Source organism: Pogonomyrmex barbatus, unplaced genomic scaffold, assembly GCF_055798465.1.
Source record: "Pogonomyrmex barbatus isolate J1 unplaced genomic scaffold, ASM5579846v1 scaffold1, whole genome shotgun sequence".
In the NCBI taxonomy this organism is placed as follows: domain Eukaryota; kingdom Metazoa; phylum Arthropoda; class Insecta; order Hymenoptera; family Formicidae; genus Pogonomyrmex; species Pogonomyrmex barbatus.
In genome coordinates this window covers 21000661-21023427 of record NW_028297098.1, presented here as the reverse complement: position 1 = coordinate 21023427, position 22767 = coordinate 21000661, and the positions used below count along the sequence as shown (strand labels likewise).

The 22767-nt window shown below is 34.1% G+C and overlaps 1 protein-coding gene across 1 annotated transcript in view; it reads left to right on the top strand.

The window, feature by feature from the left end:
* Positions 1-8050: 8050 nt before the first annotated feature.
* The window catches only part of Ret (protein kinase receptor Ret oncogene), a 55262-nt gene continuing 40545 nt past the window's right edge, over positions 8051-22767 (top strand). The window contains exons 1-2 of the mRNA XM_011638147.3: positions 8051-8279; positions 8914-9124. Coding sequence (XP_011636449.2) covers positions 9052-9124 — 73 coding nt within the window. The 5' untranslated portion in view covers positions 8051-8279; positions 8914-9051. The remainder of the gene's footprint in view (positions 8280-8913; positions 9125-22767) is intronic.

Here is a 22767-nt window from a genome sequence, read left to right as displayed (position 1 = left end):
CCGAAGAGCGTTCGAGAGAAAGAAACTTCAAAACTAGTTATATATAAAAGTCTCTCATTCAATTTATCCCTTTAACGGTCCCCTACAAATACAATTTAGGCTGGTTGCGAAAATGGTGTGTTTGACAAACGCATTTTCGAAACAACAAATTGAAAAATATCACAATAAAATTTCTACATATGATCTTTTCTCATATTATTAATAATTAATATTAATTATTAATAATATTTAAAAAATTTTTCAAGAATTCTCGTTCTTGAAGCGAAATTAAAAATGTAAATATATTTAAAATATTCAGACAATTTTAGAAATTAATTCCTTTCTCTTTATTATGATTTTATTTATTTATTTACCACATTTATCGCATTTTCCAGCGAAATCCGGATGGAACAAACAAGCCGAAACGGCAAGTCAAATCGATCTCCCTCTCATTTCACGAAAGCGTTTCGACCACGTTTTAAAAACGTCGAATGAACACGTTCGCGCGCATATTCTTAAAGTAACGCGGTCTTACAACCCCTTCGGCCGTGAAATGAAGTCCACGCTCTTATCCGTGGCAGAATCTAGCGGGATTAAGCTCGGCGCCCCCGGCACCTATCTCGCCATGAATAATTCATCGCGTGCAACGTGCTTGTCCGAAACAATGCACGCGGACGCCATCGACAAACCTCGTCATTCGGGAAATTAGCATTTTTACTCCGCGGTGCTACGCCGACGTTCCTCCGCGTTTGCCTGCGTAACCGATCGATTCCCGCACTTCGGGCGATCTAATCGCGATAACACGGTAAACTTGTCTTACGACGAGAACGATCCGTCGGGGATCATTTCCTGACGGCGTGACGTCGTGACGTGCTCGCTCGTGACGTTTCGCGTTGCTTATCGTCGATCAATTCTATACATACCGACGATTCCATCCCGTAACGTTTCCTTAAGCCCAAATTACATTCCCGATGTTACTCGATATTACTTACGCTCACTCGCATAACGTGCGTCACGTTATTATCCAAAAGGTGCAGCGAGATAAGGTGCAATCGATAAACTTAAGGGCTACGAGTATAATTTAAATAAAGGTAAGGGATATGATGTCAAAAATATAACAAAGTAATCGAGACATGGTAATAATGTGTATATAAACATACTGACAATTTCCACATATGTAATGTAATTAATTATATTTTCCAATATCTACAAAAGCCCATCTCTAAAAAGCAGAGAAAATCGATTAATCCTTAATCAATTAATTTAATTATAATAAATTAAATTCTAATTAAGTTAATTTGAGAAAATTAAATTGTAATAAATTTAATAAAGCACGGATCCTAAAGAACATCGTGTCGACGTGAAAACGAAATGTAATAAAGGTCTGATTATAATATCGGAATCATCCTGACGTGGCTGTGAATGAAATTGAGCATTTCCCAGCCACACATTGAAATTCCTGGAATATCGAATAATATAAAAAATTAGAATACTGAAGTTTATAGCCTACGTTTTTAATTACTATTGATCATCTAATTTCGAATTTACATTTATATCTGCCGATGAATCAAACAATTTTTGCCGTAAATTATCGCTGAATATATAAATATTTCTCTTGATGTATAACAATAATTGCGAAATTAATTCAGAAAATTGTTCTATTGTTAATACACAAACACGATGTTATCATAAAAGTATTACAGACACCATACGAATCCACCGTTACAAATCGTAAATTAAGTTCACGATGTTGCCACGATCGTTAAAAATACAATATATCTTCAAGTCATAAATGTCAACAGTGGAAGTGAAGCAACTGGCAATTGATCCTCTTCATAGCAATAAGTAAAATAATTCAATTATAAAGCATTATTATTTTGAAAAGGATCCGGAGAGCGGAAAAATGAATCGTTTATTGCAAACACGATGTTCAAAAATATATTATTGCATTATAAGATATTATTGTTTTGAAATTTACGAGTGTAAAGAGCCACGATATTCAAAAAGAGAAGAATACAAAAATATATTATCAGAAAATATTATCATACCTTTTTCAAATTTACGCTCTTCAGATTTATTCATATATTTCCAGAATATGTTATTGTTTCTTTGAACAAATGAACTATTTCTCGGGATTTTACATGTTTCAATTTTTCCAAGCGATGACAAACGAATTTTCAGTGCATTACCTCACATTTGTAATTTTGGAATTATAACTTTTCTTCATGGCTTTATACGTCAAGCTATTTTTAGAGAAGGAACTCTTGGTGCTTGGTGAAAGGGATTTAACTCTTTTATTTCAGTTCGCTTTGAGATATAATTAAACAGTGAGAGAAAATTCTATTTTTTTCTTTTTTTTTGTGCAATAACGTATTATGTTCTCGAATTTCCTTAAAAACGATAAATTAATTTAATAATAACTTCGCAAATACTTTAATATTCAGTTGATTGAATTAACATAAATAAAATAAGATTGTATAATTAATTATTATGTGTATATAAACATCAAGCGTAATAACTCTTGCTCTTTCTGAACAACGGGATATTCTAACTTATCTCCTTTACTCCATTCCTCAAAGGATTAATTTTCCTATTGTGGTTGTTATGAAAAGGATACGAACTACTTTACTCAGGGGATGATTCTACCACTCTGACTCATCGGAATTTCCCGCTCCAGACAACAAGAGCGAGCATCTTCCGCTGGGACGTTCCGTCGTGAACATAGCGAAGCAATAGTATGTGACATCGCCAGTATCCTTGCAGCCATATCGATAAATCACAGTCTGTCAGTCACAGACACAAGACAAGCATCGTTATTCATCTCATTTGCGTAATAATGCGTAACGTACTCTCAAATCAAATTTCGATCAATAAACATAATTTTACATATATACAATATCAATAAAGAAATTATCAGTTACAAAATAGTTGCTTCGAATTTTAACCGGAAATCAAATCGCGAAATAAGTTATCAAGATGCAATTACCGTATATGTGTAAAAATACACGATTAAATAAGATAAAACAGAAAATAATAAAAGTTGATTTTCTTCGTTTAGCGAAAAGAAAATAACAGTGATTTTTCACCAAACTAAGTTTCGTAAAAAAATTAAAGCTTGATATATCGAGAAGTGCCCCATTTGTCTTTGGAAACTCTTCGTAAGGATCGAACCGCGTAAAATATAGTAATTAGCTTATTGCGGTAATTAACGTTTTTCAACAATAATTTGCATTTACAGCACTATTATATTCACAGCAATTGAGATTAGCGAGACTAACGACCTCCGGCTTTTAACGACGCATAAAAAATTTCGTCTGCCTGTGACGTACATTTTTTGTTTGTTTTATTATTAATATCGATTTATAATCGCATGACTTTCTCATTTATTTTATTTTTTTTTTTTCTTTAGTTTTCGCTATCTACAATTTGGAGAAAGTGCGTGACTTTTGTGGAACACCTTTCATGTATATTAAATTATATGTAATGGACTTTTCTATCATGTCTTTTGTTTGAAAGCAAGAATCTCTCATGCTTAACAAATGTGAAATTTCTGAAGGGTCGCTCATTTATTTTTATAAAAAGTTCAGAAATGTTACAATATGAAAGTAAAAGGTTCTAGGAAAATTTTTGTTCATCAAAAGTACCATTCAATGCTGCAAATGTACCTAAAAGAAACATTGAAAGCATAGCGAGAAAGAAAGAAAAAGAAGCTTTCATTGGATATCGATTTTTCTACACACAATCGAGAATTCGTTTATCAAATGAATCGCAAAAATAACCAAGTGACTGTTCTAAAATTCCAGATTTATAAAACATAACAAACTTGCTCTGCAAAACGATTGATATTTAAAATATATATATTGTTTATTACACATAATTTAATCTACATGAATGATGTTTTACAAAAATCATGCATTTCTTCGAATAGCAAGAACAAGAAAAAAATATTCATTATTTATATTATTATTATGTAATTATTATATATAATCACTGTTTAATGATGGGTAATTAAAAGATTTAATGTATAATTAATATTCTTAATATGCATTATTCTTTAATTAATTTCAAATTATTTCAGTTAATTATAATTTTTTAATTGACAAAATAATTATACATTTAAATAAAAAAATGATGAACAATGAAATTGATGTTAAATCGAATATTATTAAATTCTGCAATACATTATTTTTGCACGATTAAGATTTAAAATTAACCGGAGAAATCCATTATCTCTTTTTTATTTAATTGCATCAATTAATTATAATCAAGCATACTCACGGTAGAACTAATAACGTCAGTGACCTTAATGGGGAAGCGATTGCTCTTCAAGGACACCCAAAGCGAGCACACAGCGAGACTTCGCGTGCGGCTCGTTATATACGATAATGTTGGTCAACGAACCCTCTTCGCGATAACAGTGGATCAATTGAAATGCACCCCTCGCGCGCGCTATCCCTGGCCAGCCATTATTACGATGCAAGGGGCATTTCATTTTCTTGCTCGAAACATATCTCCGGAATACAGGATCCTTTCGAGCTGAAGTAATCGCGAATGTATAGACTTCTCGCAATACGCGAAATCCGACGAAACGATTCGAACAAGATTTTATATCATATCCATTACATCATGGAAATAATTTTCCACAAATATCCCTTACATCTTTTAAGAAAAAAAAAGTTATTTTATATGTGAATTCCAACTTAAAAGTTGAAAATAAAAATTTTAATAGACTTTTTCTTGTTGAAGAAATTGTTGAAATTATCTTTTAGTATTGATGAAAATCTAATTATTTAATACTATCTAATAATATAAATAATATTTGAAATAATATAATCTTATCTGAAATAAAATTAGACATCCGAATGATATGACAGCAATCAAAAATTTGCGACTTGACCAGCCGTAATACCAGATGGCAAACAACGTTACTACGCTACAATCTACGTGACTATTCCACGGGGTGAGTTTTATCTTTAGTGCAGCGTGCATACAGATAAAAATTTCACGATGCGATCGTCAGCGTTCCACTCATGGCAAGATAGAGGTGCGATAATGTATCCATTATATCGCTCGTGCTGTCATCGACATCGTGACAAATAAAATGTTATGATCGCTATATCGATTAATATAACAAGCTTGTATAATGTTTTGTGGATGCTGGACGTTAAAACTGAAATATTCCGTACAACGGATTAACACAGAGAAACAAATTCTCAGAATGATATTCAATTGAAGTAGTAAGCACACTAAGCTTTCTTCGAAACTTGTCATAATAAAAAAATAAGGAAAGATTTAATTAAATATTTTCGAGTTATTTTAGTTATAAATGATGTTATAATAATTTAACTATACAACTATTAAACTAGAAAAAAATCATAATTGTAAATATATAGCAGCTATAAATATAAAAAAAAATTCGATATTTGAGTTCTTTAATAAAGAACAAAAATGAATACAAAAAAGATATATGAGAGATGTAATCATTTGATTGTCAAAAATAATTCTTATATTTTTACAAATAGGATCAATATCTAACAATAGTCTCATAACATCGAGAATCAATCAACTTGGTCATTATGTCATATTTATCTACAGAAAACGAATATATTTTACTTTCAAAGAATTTTTGAAAAATAGCATATTTTTCATGAATTATATATGTTGTAAATTATGTTTAAAAGAATAATATTTCAATGTGCTTTATTGGTTTTAGATCTAAAAAAGTTTTATCAATAACAAAATAACATTTTTTAAAAAAATTTTTGATTAAAAAATGTATAATTATTAGCATAATTTTGAGATGTGACAATATTTATATAAAGTCCTATCATTTTCATGATTCCTTATATCTGTTCATTGAATTAAATTGCATATGAAATTTACATAGTAATATAACATTTATATTGCTTTTATAAATCAGTTTCAAAAATTATAAAAATATATTTCTTATTTATTTTAAAATGTTTTAATATCAAACTCTATAAAAAAAAACATTATTCTTTTCTTACCCTTATTTTTAAAATAAAAAGCATCAGTAAATCACTTTTCTACATTCGCAGTTTCTCCGATTTGCTAGTATTGATAGCAAGATGCATATCGTAAATATAAAGCAAATGCATCATTCAAAGGTCACCAATGACGACTTCGTTGCGTAAACTATAAATCATATGTTGGACATTTGTTTCTGACACTGCGATCGATTTAACTTTTTTCACAAACAAACGGCGACATGCAATCTTCGCTAAAACACGCGTCTCGCGAAGGAAAATGCAGTAACGTCTTCAGCATAAGAATATAAGAAACAAGTAGTTTTTATCAAACAATATAAAAAAATTGTTCTCGAACTTAGAATTATACCGTTAAAGAGAATATTTGTGATAGATTTCAATGTTTTTAAGAAATTTATTTGTTTGGAGCTAAACTTATTATTTATTATTTTCAATTTTTATTAAAATTTGAAAATATATACTTTTTGAGATACTATAAAATAATTGTTTTTATATAATGTAAAGAGTAATCTTTTATTTGATAATTTATACAACAATAGCTACAAGTTGCTTCAATGTTTCAAGGATCCAAGGGATCCTTGAAAGTATATGGACGACACTGAATAGGAAAAAGCATTTAGTTAAGTGTACTCAAGGAGAAAGTCGCTAAATCATAAAGACATCTTCCATCGTGAATGAAACGCCCGCGAGGCTGAAAAAATGCCGGCGCGTCTAAACGTCGTGCTCTAAATCAAATGCGAGTCACACATCTATGCTTATCCTAAGGAAAACAAGAGAGAAACATAGTGGTATTCCCCTAACTGCAGGCTCGGCCTTAAGGGCGTACTAACGTCTACGATTTCACGAGTACTCCTGTTTACGGGAAACAACTGGGAAACGGAGCAGATCTACCGCCGAATCGATGTTCTAATTGAATTAGGAGAAAGGCGAATAATGCGAATAATGTGACCCATCGCAGATGGGACAGAATGCGATCGATGCGAAACACGATTGCACGATTCTGTGCTTTAAAATGCAAATATGAGAAACGAGATAAATAGAATAAGTATAAAATATGGATTAAACGTAACATATTCACAGTAAAAGAGTAAATAATTGTCATAAATTGATTACAGCGTATTTAAAAAGCAACAATATTCTTCTATAAAATACTTAATCTTCAAATAATCATTTTATATAAATGTAACAAGCTCATATTTTATAATTTTTATTTGAAAGATTAATTATAAATGTTTTATTACAGTCAATAAAGATAAATATAAAATATATCTATCTTTCAAAATATATCCTTAATAAATTTATGTATAAATTTAACTTAAATTAATGTTCATGTTATAGATTTCTAATATTTTATTTCAACATTTATCTGTATAAAAGATTTAATTGTTTTGTCTATATCTTCCATATTCGTTATTTTCTATTCTCTGTGCGTAAAATAAATTATTCATCATTTCTGAAAATATTGCTTATAAAATTTAAATCATTAACATATTAAAATCATTATGTCATCCATATCTAAATGACGCGTTTAAGTTTCCACAAGATTCTATTATCCGCTTATAGACGATTTTACTTTTCTAATTAGTAAGGATTTTATTAAGTATTTACAAGAATATTTAATAGAACATTATGAAGCATATAAAACTTAATGAAATTACTTAATGAAACAATATCATATAATTATGATCATAATAATTTTTTATTTTTATTCAAAAAATTTGTAATTTAATTTTATTATTAAAATTATTTAAATTTCATCCTTAAAACAATTTTATTGTAGATCGATTTCTGTCTCAAATCAAAACGACTCATTTGCACTTCGTAAAATCATCTAGCGGAATCGTTACCGCCTACTGAATAATCGAAATACGAGTGTAGTCCTGAGTCTATGAACGACGTGCAAAAGAGGAGTCGCGCCTATTCCCAGTGCGGCCATAGGGGATTCCCTCGGCATTGTCGCCTCACATCACCCCGCACACCGCTCCAGCAGCCCCCCTGGGTTCCTCGGGGGCGCGTGCGCACGCGTGGAAAATTGTGTCTGATAACGGCGGGTGTCCCGACGTCGTTTTAGTATTGGCCGTAACGCCGTAACGTCGCGACGTCTAGATACCGTCTTTTTCCCTTACGATATTTACGTCCCTAACGAAAACCGTCAGACGCGATATCGCAAGATGAGACTCCGATTTGTCGCAGTAAAAAGTCATCTCAGTCTTCCGAGATCGGTTCCGTCGCTTCGTATTGTTCCGGTTATCGCACGGCCACGGCAGGAAGTATAGCGTATTTCGCTAAGAGGTACGATTGCATCGATTTAATAACAGCCGAGATTGTTTTTATCAATAATATCATTGTCATTTTCTTTAATCGATGCAGGGAACAGTGATGACATCATTTTTATAAATACGCGAAATATTTATGGTGTATATTACAAAGAAATTTCGATATTTTGAAATCTTGTTGCACCAATTGAGCAAAGATACAAATATTTATCCAATTATATATAAATAGATAAATGAAAACTTTAATATATTGATTTAAAATAAAACGAAAATAATTGACAATGTTTATATTTCGAGATATATCTGATGTACAACAGGTTTTCGCTATAAAGCAATAATATGTTATCTTCTTTTTAATTCACATCTGCAGCAAGTGCTCCTAATCTCATATGGATTTTATCCTCTTTTGTTTCTGAAACAACTGCCGTTATTATCTTCCAAAATATTGATGTTCCTCGAACGGGGCACCTGCGCCAAAACGCAGAAAGAGCTTCATTCAGTTGATTTTCTTGAAAATCAATCGCGATTGTTCCATCTTTTTTTGGCAAATTTCCACATCGCGTTTCATTTCGTAACGAAACAATTATTTAATGCGAGAATCATACTTCATTATGCCAGCTATATAATTTGAATGTCCTTTCGCTTGACAGGAAGACGGATGTAAGGACGCGGCGGTGCGTTTTGGCGAGAGAATAACTTCGCCGAATCAGTGCAATTTCGAGTCGCAGTGACTACGATGTCAGAGTGATCTTTGCAATTGATCGAACGACAGACGTGCGTCATCCATCATGCAGAAGCCTAGACTGCAATTCGCGCTGTTATTCTGTTCGTTCATGGTGATAGGGATATCGGTGGTCTCAGGTACGCCCTAAAAAAAGAATTTTGCAAACATTATTAAGACAGATTTCATTTGTATTTCATTGTATATCCTATAACGCAAATATCATCTTTCATTATGACACCTCAAATTAAAGTAGTCAGCCGCGGTGATATATTTACTTCATAATGTAAAAGGGATTTAAGACTTTCATTTTATCACTTTATATGTATAAAATACAATAGTATTTTTCTCAATTTTATCATGTCTGTCTTTAATAATTATTTCTCAGTATTCAGAAAGCTTCTTTTTTCGCTTATAATTTATCAAATAACGAATAGATAAAAATCGTAATTGCGTGTGCGAAATTTATGAAAACGACAGAAATACATTTGTAATTTATGGTTTAATATCGTAACCAATAAATCTAATACATAACGGAAGTTGCCCGCCTCATATTAATCATTGATCATATATTTCCTAGATAGATACTACAACGTAGAATAATATGTAATAATACAATTTTTTAAATTACAATAACAAATGATAGAATATAAACGATCTTTTACGATATGATATCGTAACCGAACTTTTAAGTCGCGCCAGATCCATGATTAATTAATTAACTCGCGTCGCCATTGTATGCTAAATTGTCATGTCCGATTTGCAATCCTATACCGAAATACACTGTCACGCAGTATTTGTTGGATAAAACGGCTGACGCATGAAAAATAATAACCAGACGCGCCGTTATCGAATCTCGTTAGGTGTAGCGAACTCATCAAACTTAAACAGATACCAAAACTTTCTGCAATGGAATTTTTTTACAGAAACCAAATAGTCTGTCAAATAGTCTATCAATTAAATTCTTTAGAATAAATGGAGTTTTACTTGACTGAGAGAAATTCATTTAATTATATTCATATGTAACAATTTTCGAATTTTATAGATACAACAATTTCAATTTTACGGAATCAATTTTTGCTTAATTGTGTCGCGGTTTCAGAATAATATCGTAGAAAATCAGAAGGGGAATTAATCATTGCAATTATGTCGTATGAAGGGACGATGGATCTGGATGACAGCTAAGTTGACCTAAGATCATTCTATATTAGACCAATCCCTAATTAGAGAAGAACTGAGAGGGTGGCTATAGGATTAACCTTTGCACTAGGAACATAATTCTCCGTGCGGCAGATGCCCCGCGTTTTCCTAATGCATCGATGCTGCCGTGTTCATCCAATTATCCCCGGCTCGCGCCGTTGGTAAACGTCGGTGATGGAAGCAAAAGGCTCCATCGTGTAACTAATGTCCTGTTGTTGAAACGTTATAGCACGACATAACAATTTGATAATATTATGATTATAATATCGTTATTAAGTTGTAATTGGAATATTATAACATCTGCGATATCGCACGATTTCATAATTATAACGTTGTAGTTATACACGAGCTACTAAGATGATAATGTTGGACTGACGTTTTCAACGGTGCGCAAAGCCGTGCTTGCATTTAATTGTTAAGCTTTAACAAGTCGCCGTTAAATTGCACCTCTTCGCAACACCCGGAAACATATCTCTCCGCGCAACTCTCGCTCTAATTCAATTCTTAACGCCGTACGCTTTACGGAATATAACATTGTATGTAATTCTCAGGAAAGCGGCATGTCACAAGACAATGCGAGTTTCGTTAACGCACAGGAGGCGGTAGGCGCCCGTGAACGAGCTACAAGTTACAGACAGACCCCGTCCGTCAGTCTTTGCTCGACTTCTCACGCACGCCTGCGGGACTATCGATTTCGCGTACAGAACCGCACGAGCGAAAAAGGGTCTTGGGCAAGGGTGCATTGATAGGGGCTGGATGATAACGCGTTCGCAGAACGCAGCTCCAGGTGCACGGGTAGGGTCGTTTCGCCCTTCAAGCGCTATAATCCGCATTAGACATGGTATCTGAAGTCTACGAAAACTGTTTAAGGTCTGAAAAGTTACTAGCTAAAAAATCCATGAAAAAAATACAAGGAAAAAAACATAAGCAAAAAAAATACAAGCAAAGTCTAGTGAAAGATATTGATTATAATTAGGCCTAATAATTAATTACCATTCAGCTCCGAATTTTCATGTAGTTTTGCGTATACAAAACTCTAAATTACCGCAAAATAATGCTTCTTTGATCATAATTTATAAAATTACAAGTGACTTCTTCTTTTCAACACTATTAATTAAAACGTTGTTCAAATATTCTCGTTTCTCGTAGTATCAAAAGTGACGTTACAAAAATGTTTTTTAGATTTTTTTTTTCTTTTGAGTGAGTTGAATGTTTGATTCGAAACAGAGTAGCGCTTTTACAGAGCCTGTTGAAGCCGACGGCAATTTTGAGCCTGAGGACATCGGGGGGTAAAAGTCACGAACTACATGCCTCTTTGAACGGTTTCGTAACAATGCTACATAAAGGTTGACATTCGTCGCTTGATCATGCAATCGCGGTGTCGCGTGCCGACCGTGTATTCTCACGTGCACGGGCTCCGATGAACCGCGAGAATCGATACCGGCCTTCCGCATACGACCGTACTTTCTGTCAAGCCATTCAGGCTGATACGTCACGCGTGACAAGATCGAGCCGTATGGCAGTTCTCGGTATGGTCTATCACAATTACGATCTCTGAAGGACGATCATTTTTCAAACGTAGCCTTGGCATAATCCCAGAAATAAATAATAAAATAAACGGTATAAGCCTGAATATTTCAAGCCTGTAACACATATTTCAAACTTTCAACGAATGTCAGATAGCATCTTTCTCTAAAATTCTTTTTAAGACCTAGATTTACAATTCTAAAGAAAAATAAATATCAAATATCTTTGTTATCATAATTTTTATTATTTTTGAAAACGATATCTGAGCCAAAATATCGTAAAATATCGTCTAAAATATTAAAGGAATTACAATAACATCAAAAATCATCAGTCTTCAGAGTCAGAAATATTATCCGAGGAATTGACGTCATAGTTTAAAGTTCAAAGCAATTAAATTTCTTTTCATTGTCCATTAGCTGCATTGTACGTGCAATAATAAAAAATCTCGATTGCACGCAACGCAGGCTGAAAAGGGCACTTTTTTTAATCAAACTCAATTCTCAAGATAGCAAACCCCCGTAGAAGATATCATTTGATACTATCGTACTACATCAAGGGTATCTTACGATGTTTGGTATCGACGGGTCTCGTAGATGTGTGCTTTTTGCTCCTTTTCTTGCCGCGGCCCCGCCGCATTAGCGCGAAAGGAGGATACGACGAGGGGATGAACGCGGCGGGATTGGTCCCACCCCACGCAACCCACACGACGCTGTGCAGAACTCCGGCATGGCGCAAGACCGCGCCGATTTATTGCTCGCGTCACGCTATCGCGTTCGCCATCCGGCCGGGCAGCGAAATTTGGCATCGATTTCGTCGAAGAAAGCTCGCGTCGCGAGCTTCATTGACATTGAATGCGCCATTCAGTGGCAAGGCGCGACCTTGGCTGCGTTTCCGCGGTCGCATCGAGGTTACCGTCGCGCGGATACTATAGTTCTTCCAACCAGGCGACCGCCCCGTTACTTCCGTCCCGGATATAAAGGGCCGCTTTAAAATAATGAAAGTCTCCGCGGGCGCCGTGACAGAATTCTACGACGATATAACGAGACACCACCGAGTCATTTTAGGAGAGATCAATTAATAAGATTAGCAAGACTCATGCGAACGTGTAATTTAGCAACGCGAGCACACGCGATCGAGGAGCACCGCAGGACGACAGGAAGCTAAATGCGCCCGAGAGCTAATGACGTTCCGCAAGATAGGTGAAGAAGTGTGCATTTTTTAACGCCAGGTGCACGAGCTAGTATACATCGGATGCAATTTGTACGTGGCAAAGTAACAGAACGTTAAAACCGAGAGAAACCGTAAAACTTGCAACTCGCTCGACGTAAAGAACGATGAGAACGATGAGAAATAGAAAACCTTAGCGCGATATGACGGCAGGGCCATGAAATACGGACGAGAGGATAGACATGCATACAGTTTCCGACGCAAAAAGATAAGCGCAGCAAAGTTTGGTTGAGATAAGTTATCGCGGTGGGGGATAACGCCTCGTGTCCGCGAAAGAGGAGATATTAGCATTTCGCACGTCTTCCGAAACCAAAAATAGAAAATGGCGTAATTTCATGCGACACTCTTTCGACGGACTCTGGTTTCCGCGAATTTTCAGACATGCGCGATGTCATCAAAAACTAGAAACGTTAGATCGCGGCCGCAGACCCGCTGCACAATAGCGTTCATTGTCGACAGGACATTCTGAAAGGGGCCCTTCATGATACCATCGATAAAGCCCCCGCGCGAAAAGTTCGATAAGTACAAATCGTAGCGCAACGTGAAACGCCTTTCGAAGCGCCGCGCGTCATTCACGCCCGACGTTTATCGCCTCGCCGCAATAATGCTCTTTTATATTATTTGCGGGCCGAACTATAGCATTCCGCGATGTCGTGCCGCCAGCAGGCGGGCTACCTGGGGATCGATAATCGAAATTCCGCCGCATTGACGATGAAGCGTCGCGTATGAATGTTGAATCCGACGCGAACGACACCCACGCGCGCCTCGGTATTTATGCGAGTAATTAATGAACGCTATCACATGTGGCGGTGGGCGATCGTAGAATAAAAAGGACACGTCGAGTCGAAGGTAATGCGAGCGTGAATTGCAAAATGTCATTTTGGAAAATATATCCGCAATTTTTTTTTTTTTTTTTTTTTTTTAAGAGAAAACCACGCAGGGACGACAACTAAAATTAAATTCGCGCATTATAAAATTGTAACAATTTACCGGGATATAATTTGTCTTTTTATTATTTACGTAGTTATTATTTATAATTCCGGTGTGTCTGAGTTAAAGTGCATAATAACAATTCTTCGTGTCGATAATATTTCAATGATCAAAAATTAATAAAACAAAATTTTTTTTTAAATATATCAATAAACGATTGAGCGACTCGAGAGTAGTAAAAAAATTTGAATTGCTCGTCATCATCGCGAAACATGATGGTTTGCATTTATACATCAAGTCATCGTAACCCATGAATAGTAATGAGAATAGCCGAGACTCCCTATTAATGACACGGCAGAACACGCAGCGGTGCAAAACGTCTGGCGTGGGTCTTCTCGCCGTAATGTTACGGACTCCATTCGCGGCAATACATTTCACGGCGACATTGCCAGGTTTAGAAAAGAAAGGCTGTTTTTACTCTCCCGAATTAACTTTCTAAAACGTGAAATATCTGAGAATTTGTTTTAAGATTATTTCGTCATTTTGATTAGACTTACACTTTGCACGATATCTGATTACTTCACAAAACTAAGTAACGTAATATACAAATTTGTTAGTTTACGTAAAGGGTACATTAATTGAAATGGACAAAAGTAAAAGCTATATTTCTCTCGTAATCTTTTATTATGGAAGCTTTTTTTATATGAAAATATGATTAGTATTATTCAATGACATGAAATAATGTAGGATCTGATACTGAATTTCGAATTATAAATTTCATCTCATCAACAACAATTTAAAGTTAATGCACGTCACAACTATAGAACAGTCAAAATAGGAAAATCAAACATTGCGTGCCGCACTGGAATCGTTAATCAAGACGAATCCTAAAAGCAGCCCTCACCCTCACTGCAACCTAATCAAAGGGCGCGTGTGCATTATATGCATGTAAGAATCGATTTCCAGCACCCGCCATTAGGCGCCATAAGAAAGTATTAAGTTTAGTCGACGATCAAGTTTGGTTAATGGAAACTAAAAGAAATTTTATAATTCGAAGTTGAGAATAATTCAAGATTCAATCTAAAAAATGTAGAAAGGAATAACAATAGAATAATTTCGAGAAAAAAAAGACTTATGATCTCTAAACATTTAATTGTTTCTCTCTCTCTCTCTCTCTCTCTCTCTCTCTCTCTCTCTCTCTCTTTTTTCTATTTCAAGTTCTGGGAATAAACTTTAAATTATGTATTTCAATTATAGCTAATTCGATTTCTAAATTAATGTTTCGATTATGATTCAATCGATCAATTTCTATCAAGTGAATAAGTTGATTAATAGAATATTTTCTATGTTGGTTATTGGATTCCTAAGTATGAATGAAACAAGCAAACACGTTTCTGCAAGTACGAAATTTCCTCGAAATTGCACGTTATTTTATCGTCTCGACTGTTCTTGAGTGCTTTCTATGAATCATTGCCTGACAACTGTTTCTTCCCAGTGAACTAATGGCCAGATACACCGAAAGGATTTGGGTTCTAGAAGAAAGTGCATCACATAGAGTATACACGGGGCATTCTAAATCGTACCTTTCCACTCCGCAAAACTTGGTGTATCTCAGCATGCTCTATTATTGCGGATATATTGCCGTGAAGTACATCCACGTGTTAACGGACGTGTTGATTATCCGACGGTTTTCACTTGTGTTTTGCAAAGTACGCAGAATAATGCGCATTAAGCAAACATGAAAAAAACGGAAATTATTATTTTTACTCAATCCGTGATAATTGAATCATGCATTAAGCAAAAATTACAATTCCGATGTATGCGACATTTAATCAAATTAAGTCCATCACGAAACAAACGTTGAGAAAACGTCTGGCAAATTACACTTTCGAGCGAAAGTAAACTAGGATTATTCGTGTCACGCGCGAGCGTGTTTCAGAAATATCTTTTATAATATTGTATTTTTCTTGTGATTTTTCAAAATAATTCAGAGATACTGTTGCTTTGAAAAAAATCGACAAATTAAATAATTGAACAAATATAGCGAAGTCAACCCGGGAAAAAAATTTATATCAAATTATATATAATTATGTATAATTTTGTAGATCTACTTATATATGGATTTTGAACTGATCTAATCATATATAAATAGATAAAATTGTTTATGATTATGTACGAACAGATCAAATTATGCATACTTCATATATACCTAGGTAGCAAGATGTCGTCAATATAACATCTATTTTAAGTCATTAATATTACCAAATTCATAAAAGACGTCAAAAAGGAACAAAATGAAAGAAAGTGATGAAACATCTTTTATCTCGTATCGCATATTTCTAAAACCCCATTCTACTTGGAATTCCTGCTCGATGCTGCTTAATTTCTGTATTGGAATGAAATCTGCTACTGAAATGATGATATAAGTGAATATGGAATTTTGGCATAAAATATGATAGATCTGGTTAATGAATATTACTATATTGTCGTATAAATAGTCTCAATTTTTAAATCTCGATTGCATATGTAATTTTTATAGATAATTTAATTACATATATAGAGTCGTGAACTTATATTATACTTAATAATAAGAATCATTATTCTTATGAAAATTGTTTATAAATTGTAGTATATATTTTATTTATTTTATTTATGAATTTTTAATAATTGTTAATAATTGTATTAAATATGGGAAATATTTTTCTTATTTAGTAATATTACATTAATTAAGAAAGATGTAATTAATAATGTTATTTCATGTTGTTTTTTAATGTATATCTTTTTATATATATCTTTCTTTTATTTAATGTATTTCTTTCTATTTAAAAAAGAAATATAATTTTGTATAATTCAATTTAAAGTTGTTTTAATTTATCAACATTTTGATATAATTATTTCTAATTAGATATTCTTCGAAAAAAATTTCAATATAATTTTACATAATTGTATATAGAATTATTAATATTTTGATATAATTTGATATAGAGTTATAAATATTTCGATATAATTGCATATAATTTGTAATATTAATAGATCTCATTATATATAATTATATATAATTAGATGTAAACTTTTTTCCAGGGAAGTTACCGTTTTAGCAAAAATAAAAAGATTAACAATGTTATATCGAGAAACATGTAATGGAATTAATAAAGAATAAAAAAAGAATATAAAAAGGAGCTTAAAGTGAATAATATTATTTTAAACGCAATGAGATAAAATATAACTTTAACTTAACAAAAATTACTTTTTAATTATTAAAATTTTCTGAGTCTTTATCAGTCACTCTTGTTTGCAACATAACTATAAATCGATTTAACATTGCACGCGTGAACGGTATTTCATAGATTTAATGAATTATTGTTAATGATGCAGGCCGTAAAATAAGCTGAGGTAAAGGCGATGGAAGAATTGATGATTTTGGCTAATTCAAATAATTATTTTACGACTATTGTTCTGATCGTTGCACACACAATACGGATGTATATCGATCAATATATCCCGCATTCGCTATGCATACACACACATACATGCTTTATACTACGAGGCAGAAAATAAAGCTCAGGCCATTGTTTCGGAGCATGCAAATGCCTGACCTTAACCTCGACAATCTTTCACTTTTCCACGTATTTGTAATCTTTCTTCATCAAATTCGCATCAAACTCCGCAGGACTATTAATATATTATAATTCAAGTACCCCGAATTGAGTACCTAGCTATAGCTATAACTATTTTAGTCGTACGTATACAGCTATAAGCACGATACATTGAATTCCTGTAAATTGATCGCAGTATAAAGCAGAAAACATGAAATTCCGAAGAAGATTCCGTCATCGCGCACCTTGGCCTTAACGTGACATTTCACGAAACATAAAATTGTGCCACCCACGCTCACGTGTGTCCATTAAATCGTAATCGTGAACGCTTATCTGACGTGTGTGATGACGTGTGTGTACGAGGGACGTACTTATAAAATTGAAATATCCTTCAACAACGACGACAACTGTAATCGACTGTAGTCGATTCCTAGTTCTTTCGCAAACGTATCATCTCTCAAAGCTCGCCATATATCCGAAGAATATTAATGCATGTCGTAGTGTCATGGTGACGTGAGAACAATGCGTTCATTAATTTAGTAAAGCTATGCGAGTAACGAGCGAAGACACATTCGACACAATAGCATCAGTAACGAGAAACCGAGCTCAATTGCTGTATACGCTCCATATAATTCGACGGTTACGCGATAATCCTGTGTATCTTAATTATCGAACAATTCTGACTTTAATGTTCGCCATATTCAACAATATTTATGCGTAATTGTGCGTTACTAGGAGCGAATTGAAAATGTCATTCATGTCCCAATGAGAAAATTAAATAACAGTTAAAGAGAAATATTAACTTGGAAAATATTGATATGACCATTGCTTTATCTCGTTCGTCCACTTTGGCTCTTACTCGTGTGTAATGCAAATTTTATTCGTGCGGTACAATCAGATAAGCGTAGAATAATGCGAAAGCATCAGTAAGTCGGTATCTCAAAAGTTGTATCTGCGAGAACGAGGCTACAACGCGCCACGACTTTTAGGCGGATCTCTTTGATCTCTAAAGTGCATCAAAGGGTTGATCGATATCCTCGATGACGGTAATCATCGTATCGCCACCTTGTTCTCTCGATGTTCACGTGGCATGAGCGCATCGCGAGCGCGTCCGACGCGCATTACAAACGCATAAAGCTTTACGGTTATTGCTCTCGTTTCGCGTAATCGCGAGATTGTGTCGCGATCGCCTCGGCGAAAATTGGAAGCATTTTGTTGGGATCGTTAACGCACGCGGCTGTAATCAGGATCCCGAGCGCGCCGAATAGAGCGTATTTTCCGAAAAATAACGCCGGCTCTATAGAAACACACCCGGCAGTCATAACGACGATTACGTGACTCCAAGTGAGCATTGTTTGCGTCGCACCGCTCATAATGAATACGGTATTATTAACGCAATGTAATGGGACCGCGCGATAATGTAATCGAGGGACTCGCCTCCTCGACACGAATGCCCGTTACAACGCGCTGTTATAATTTAATCTGACTATCGTCGTCTCCCCCCCTCCTCCCCCCCGCTTTACTCCCCGCGAAAAGAGTCAAAGACACGTATGTAGGTAAAAATCCATCCTGTCAGTCCCATAAGAGGGGTGGCTGTCGCCACACCCCGTAACCCACATACCGAAAACGCACGTGTGACACACGGTACGTGCCAACCAGGTCGGCGACAACCGACCGCTGACATTTGTTACTAATTAACCGTGTACAGTACGCAAAATGCTTTCGCGTGTACAAGATCAGATTTCAAATTTCAGAATAATGTTAAAAACTTAATAATATTAGAAAGGCGTTGTGCAACACGTTGCAACATTTATTATGCAAGTTAAAAATATACGTACAATTTTAATTACTCCCTAATTAATTCTCTTAACATATGTCATAAATAAAACAAATTATTTTGTCATAAATAATATTTTGCAAGACCCTTTAATTTCTCTAATATGAAAGGTTCATGATCAATGTAAAAATTAAGCAAACTAAATATTTTTTGAGTATCGTATGGTGTTACATTTTTTAAAAATATTCATAATTTTTAAGAGCTAAACAAGTGTAACATATTATATTAATTTAACTAAGTAATATTAATGCATTCTAAAATTTTTATTATTTAATTAATTTATGTATAACGTCGCAATATGACGCTTCCTACATGAAAGTTTGCACAAGATGTTTTTATATATCACGATACGATAATATATATCTTTCGTGAAGATAAAATTCGGGTGCGGGCCCGATAAATGTATCGCGAAGGAGGTAAATATTTTCCCGTAAAATTCCTCCGTTACAGAAAATATTCGAGTCACGTACAGCTCTGATTATCTAAATTTTTTTCGTCCCGGAATTTCGAATTTAAGCGAATAGACATTGTTAATGGTCGCAGATATCGCACACGATATATCTTGACTAGACACCATCGGTGGAAAATACGGTAATCTTTATTGTCTCGTAACATTTAACCTTTAGTCGTATAGCATTTCTATTTTAAATGGAGCATCGCGGAATAGTAAAACGAGTTGATAAGTTCAAGACATGACGAGAATATGCCGCCACGAAGCGTGCGATTGAGTTTTTGCAGACGATCAATACGTCTATGCCAAGTAGCATTTATATATATATATATATATATATATATATATATATATATATATATATATTATAATTAATGAACGAAGACAGTGAACAAATAACAGAAAATGGCACATGGTTGTTTATGTATTTACCCAAATTGTAATTGAATGTTGTATGATCAAAAGATAATTAAACATTAATGTAATGGTCTTTCTGTAAATGACGAATGTAACAGTTTATAACAAATATGACGTTTTAACTGTTCAAACATAAACGATCGACGACAATGAATTGTAATTTAAATTCATCCCAATCTAAAAGTCTGATGGGAATCGAGTCTAACAACAGAGTAGAAAAAACGGTTTGTAGGAAAATATGAAAATGTATTCGCGGCTGTATTTCTCACACGTTGGCATCTATGTAAATGCTACGCCACCTTAAAAGGCAAACAGAATTATCTCACCGAATGTTCCACCTGGCGCTCTTATACGGGGTAATCCAAACGAAATCCCAAATTTAAATACAGATGTCATTAATTTATAATCACATTAAATTTTTTTAATTAAAAATGTTAATTTTTAAACTGACGATAAAAAAACATTGAGGAATTTAGATTTACAAATGACGTATCTTTTATATATCTAATATTTTTTATAAAATACACAAACAAATTGCATTTTGTTTCGGTCACCTTATACCTTGTCTGTCGCTGTTGTTTTTATCTTCGAGAATTTCCACGCTAAATCCGCTTAAGCCTCAAATGTTCGCGGCTGTCGCGTGCTTCATAATAGACTATTAATTTCTTCGTTAGGCTTCCTCAGCACTTCGCCGTTGTGCTATATCACTCTTATTGCACGGTTTTCCCAACGGAAATCATCCATTTTCGCTCTACGTTACATGATGCAAGTCTTCGTAATATCTCGGCCGACGCATGCATGGTGATTAAAAAAGACACGGTAACACTTCGGTGACCTGATACACGGCGCGAACAAAGTTTCGCGCAATCTGGGTTACCGTCAAGTACATAAACAAATTACTGCAAAAGCTGTAATGTGATAGCATTAATTAAAAATTGAACAAAATTAATTAATTAATTAAAATAAAATTAATTAATTAATTAATTAATTCCCATTTGAGATCGAACCGAGATCTTCATTAATTTAATAATTTTTAATATATTATTATATAATATGTAATTAATTTTGTAATAGGCAAACAGTATATAATAATGTTATTGTAATATTAGTAATTTCTCGGAAAGCAAGTTTTTAATTAAATTTAAGATTGTGATTTAACATAAAGAGAATCCCGAGGTATATTAAAATTTATATCTCCGTTGGCGCGAATAATTTACACAATCATAATAGAAGTACAATAATGATCATCACAATAACTGTTAAACCTCTTTCTCCTCAAAAGAAGGATTTAGCATGCTGAAAGCGTCCTCAATGACCGTTTTAGTTTAAAAAAGACATCTCTGAGGCGTTAAATCTCGTTCCTTTCAATGGAAAGGATTTAGCGTGCTGGAAGAATCCACGATAAGCCGTATATATAGAGAGAGTCAGTGCTGCGGTTATATATAATATATATGGCGCAAACAATTCGCATCTTTCTAATATTTATGCAGGCAATATCGGAGACGCGGGAAGACGGCATCGCACGTCCGATCGAAGATCGACTCGCACCACTGGCGACGAAGGGATATAAATCCCAGAGCGCGGATGCGGGAAAAGCCGCCGAGAATTAATCTCATTTGTAAACACGGATAGTCATCCCTAGAGAGACGAGCAGACATGCATGGAACGAGCAAAAATGTTCACACCTTCGAGTATCGCAGGATGCGGAAACCATTGCGCTCTCGTGGTTCACATTTCGGTAAAATAAAAGGGATATGAGATGAAATATAAATATGAGGCCTGCTGTGATTTTTTTAAGCGTCTCACACAGAATATATAATTTTTGAATGTTGAAACTTAAGCAAATTCAACTCAGCTTATGACATAACGATGATAAAGTTTGCGTAGAATTATTTATTTTATTTCCATTCCATTTTGTTTTTCCTGTCTTTTCGCTTCTGTAATGTTCTCTTGCGGCAATTTTTGTATGTGTTACATTCGAAAATTTTTTAATTGAAAAAATGTACACTGTCACTAAATATTGATAAATATATATATATATATATATTTCATATTATATCATTGAAATCATATGAAATGATAATATATCATATCATTCCGATGATGTGAGAAAAATATCGCAGATTTCGGTCTCTGATATACAATGGTCGACTGTTCCAATATCAGCTAATCCAAATATCAATTGTCGGCAGATATAACATTACATTATCGTTTACATCGATAAGCTACTATTTATGGCCCAATCGTGAACAGGATTGAGATAAAAGGGCAATACGGGCCAAGCCATACATTTTAACAAACGAATAATTAAAAAGCTTTTGTATATGTGTTTATGTGTGCGTAAAAAAGAGAGAGAAAGAAACATTACATTACGAAAATAAAATATTATAAAATGCTATAAAATTTTACGAGAAAAGATAATGTTAATCTGATTTATTATTCTTTGCAAACACAATTAAAAAAAATTCATCTCATCCGAAAACCTATTTCGACTAGAGTTCTTTGAAATCTGACGCGAAAAGAGAGCAAAATTCTTAATGGACCTATTGTTTATTTGAGCGTTACAGGGGATTGATTAAGTTCGTTCGATTCTGGCTC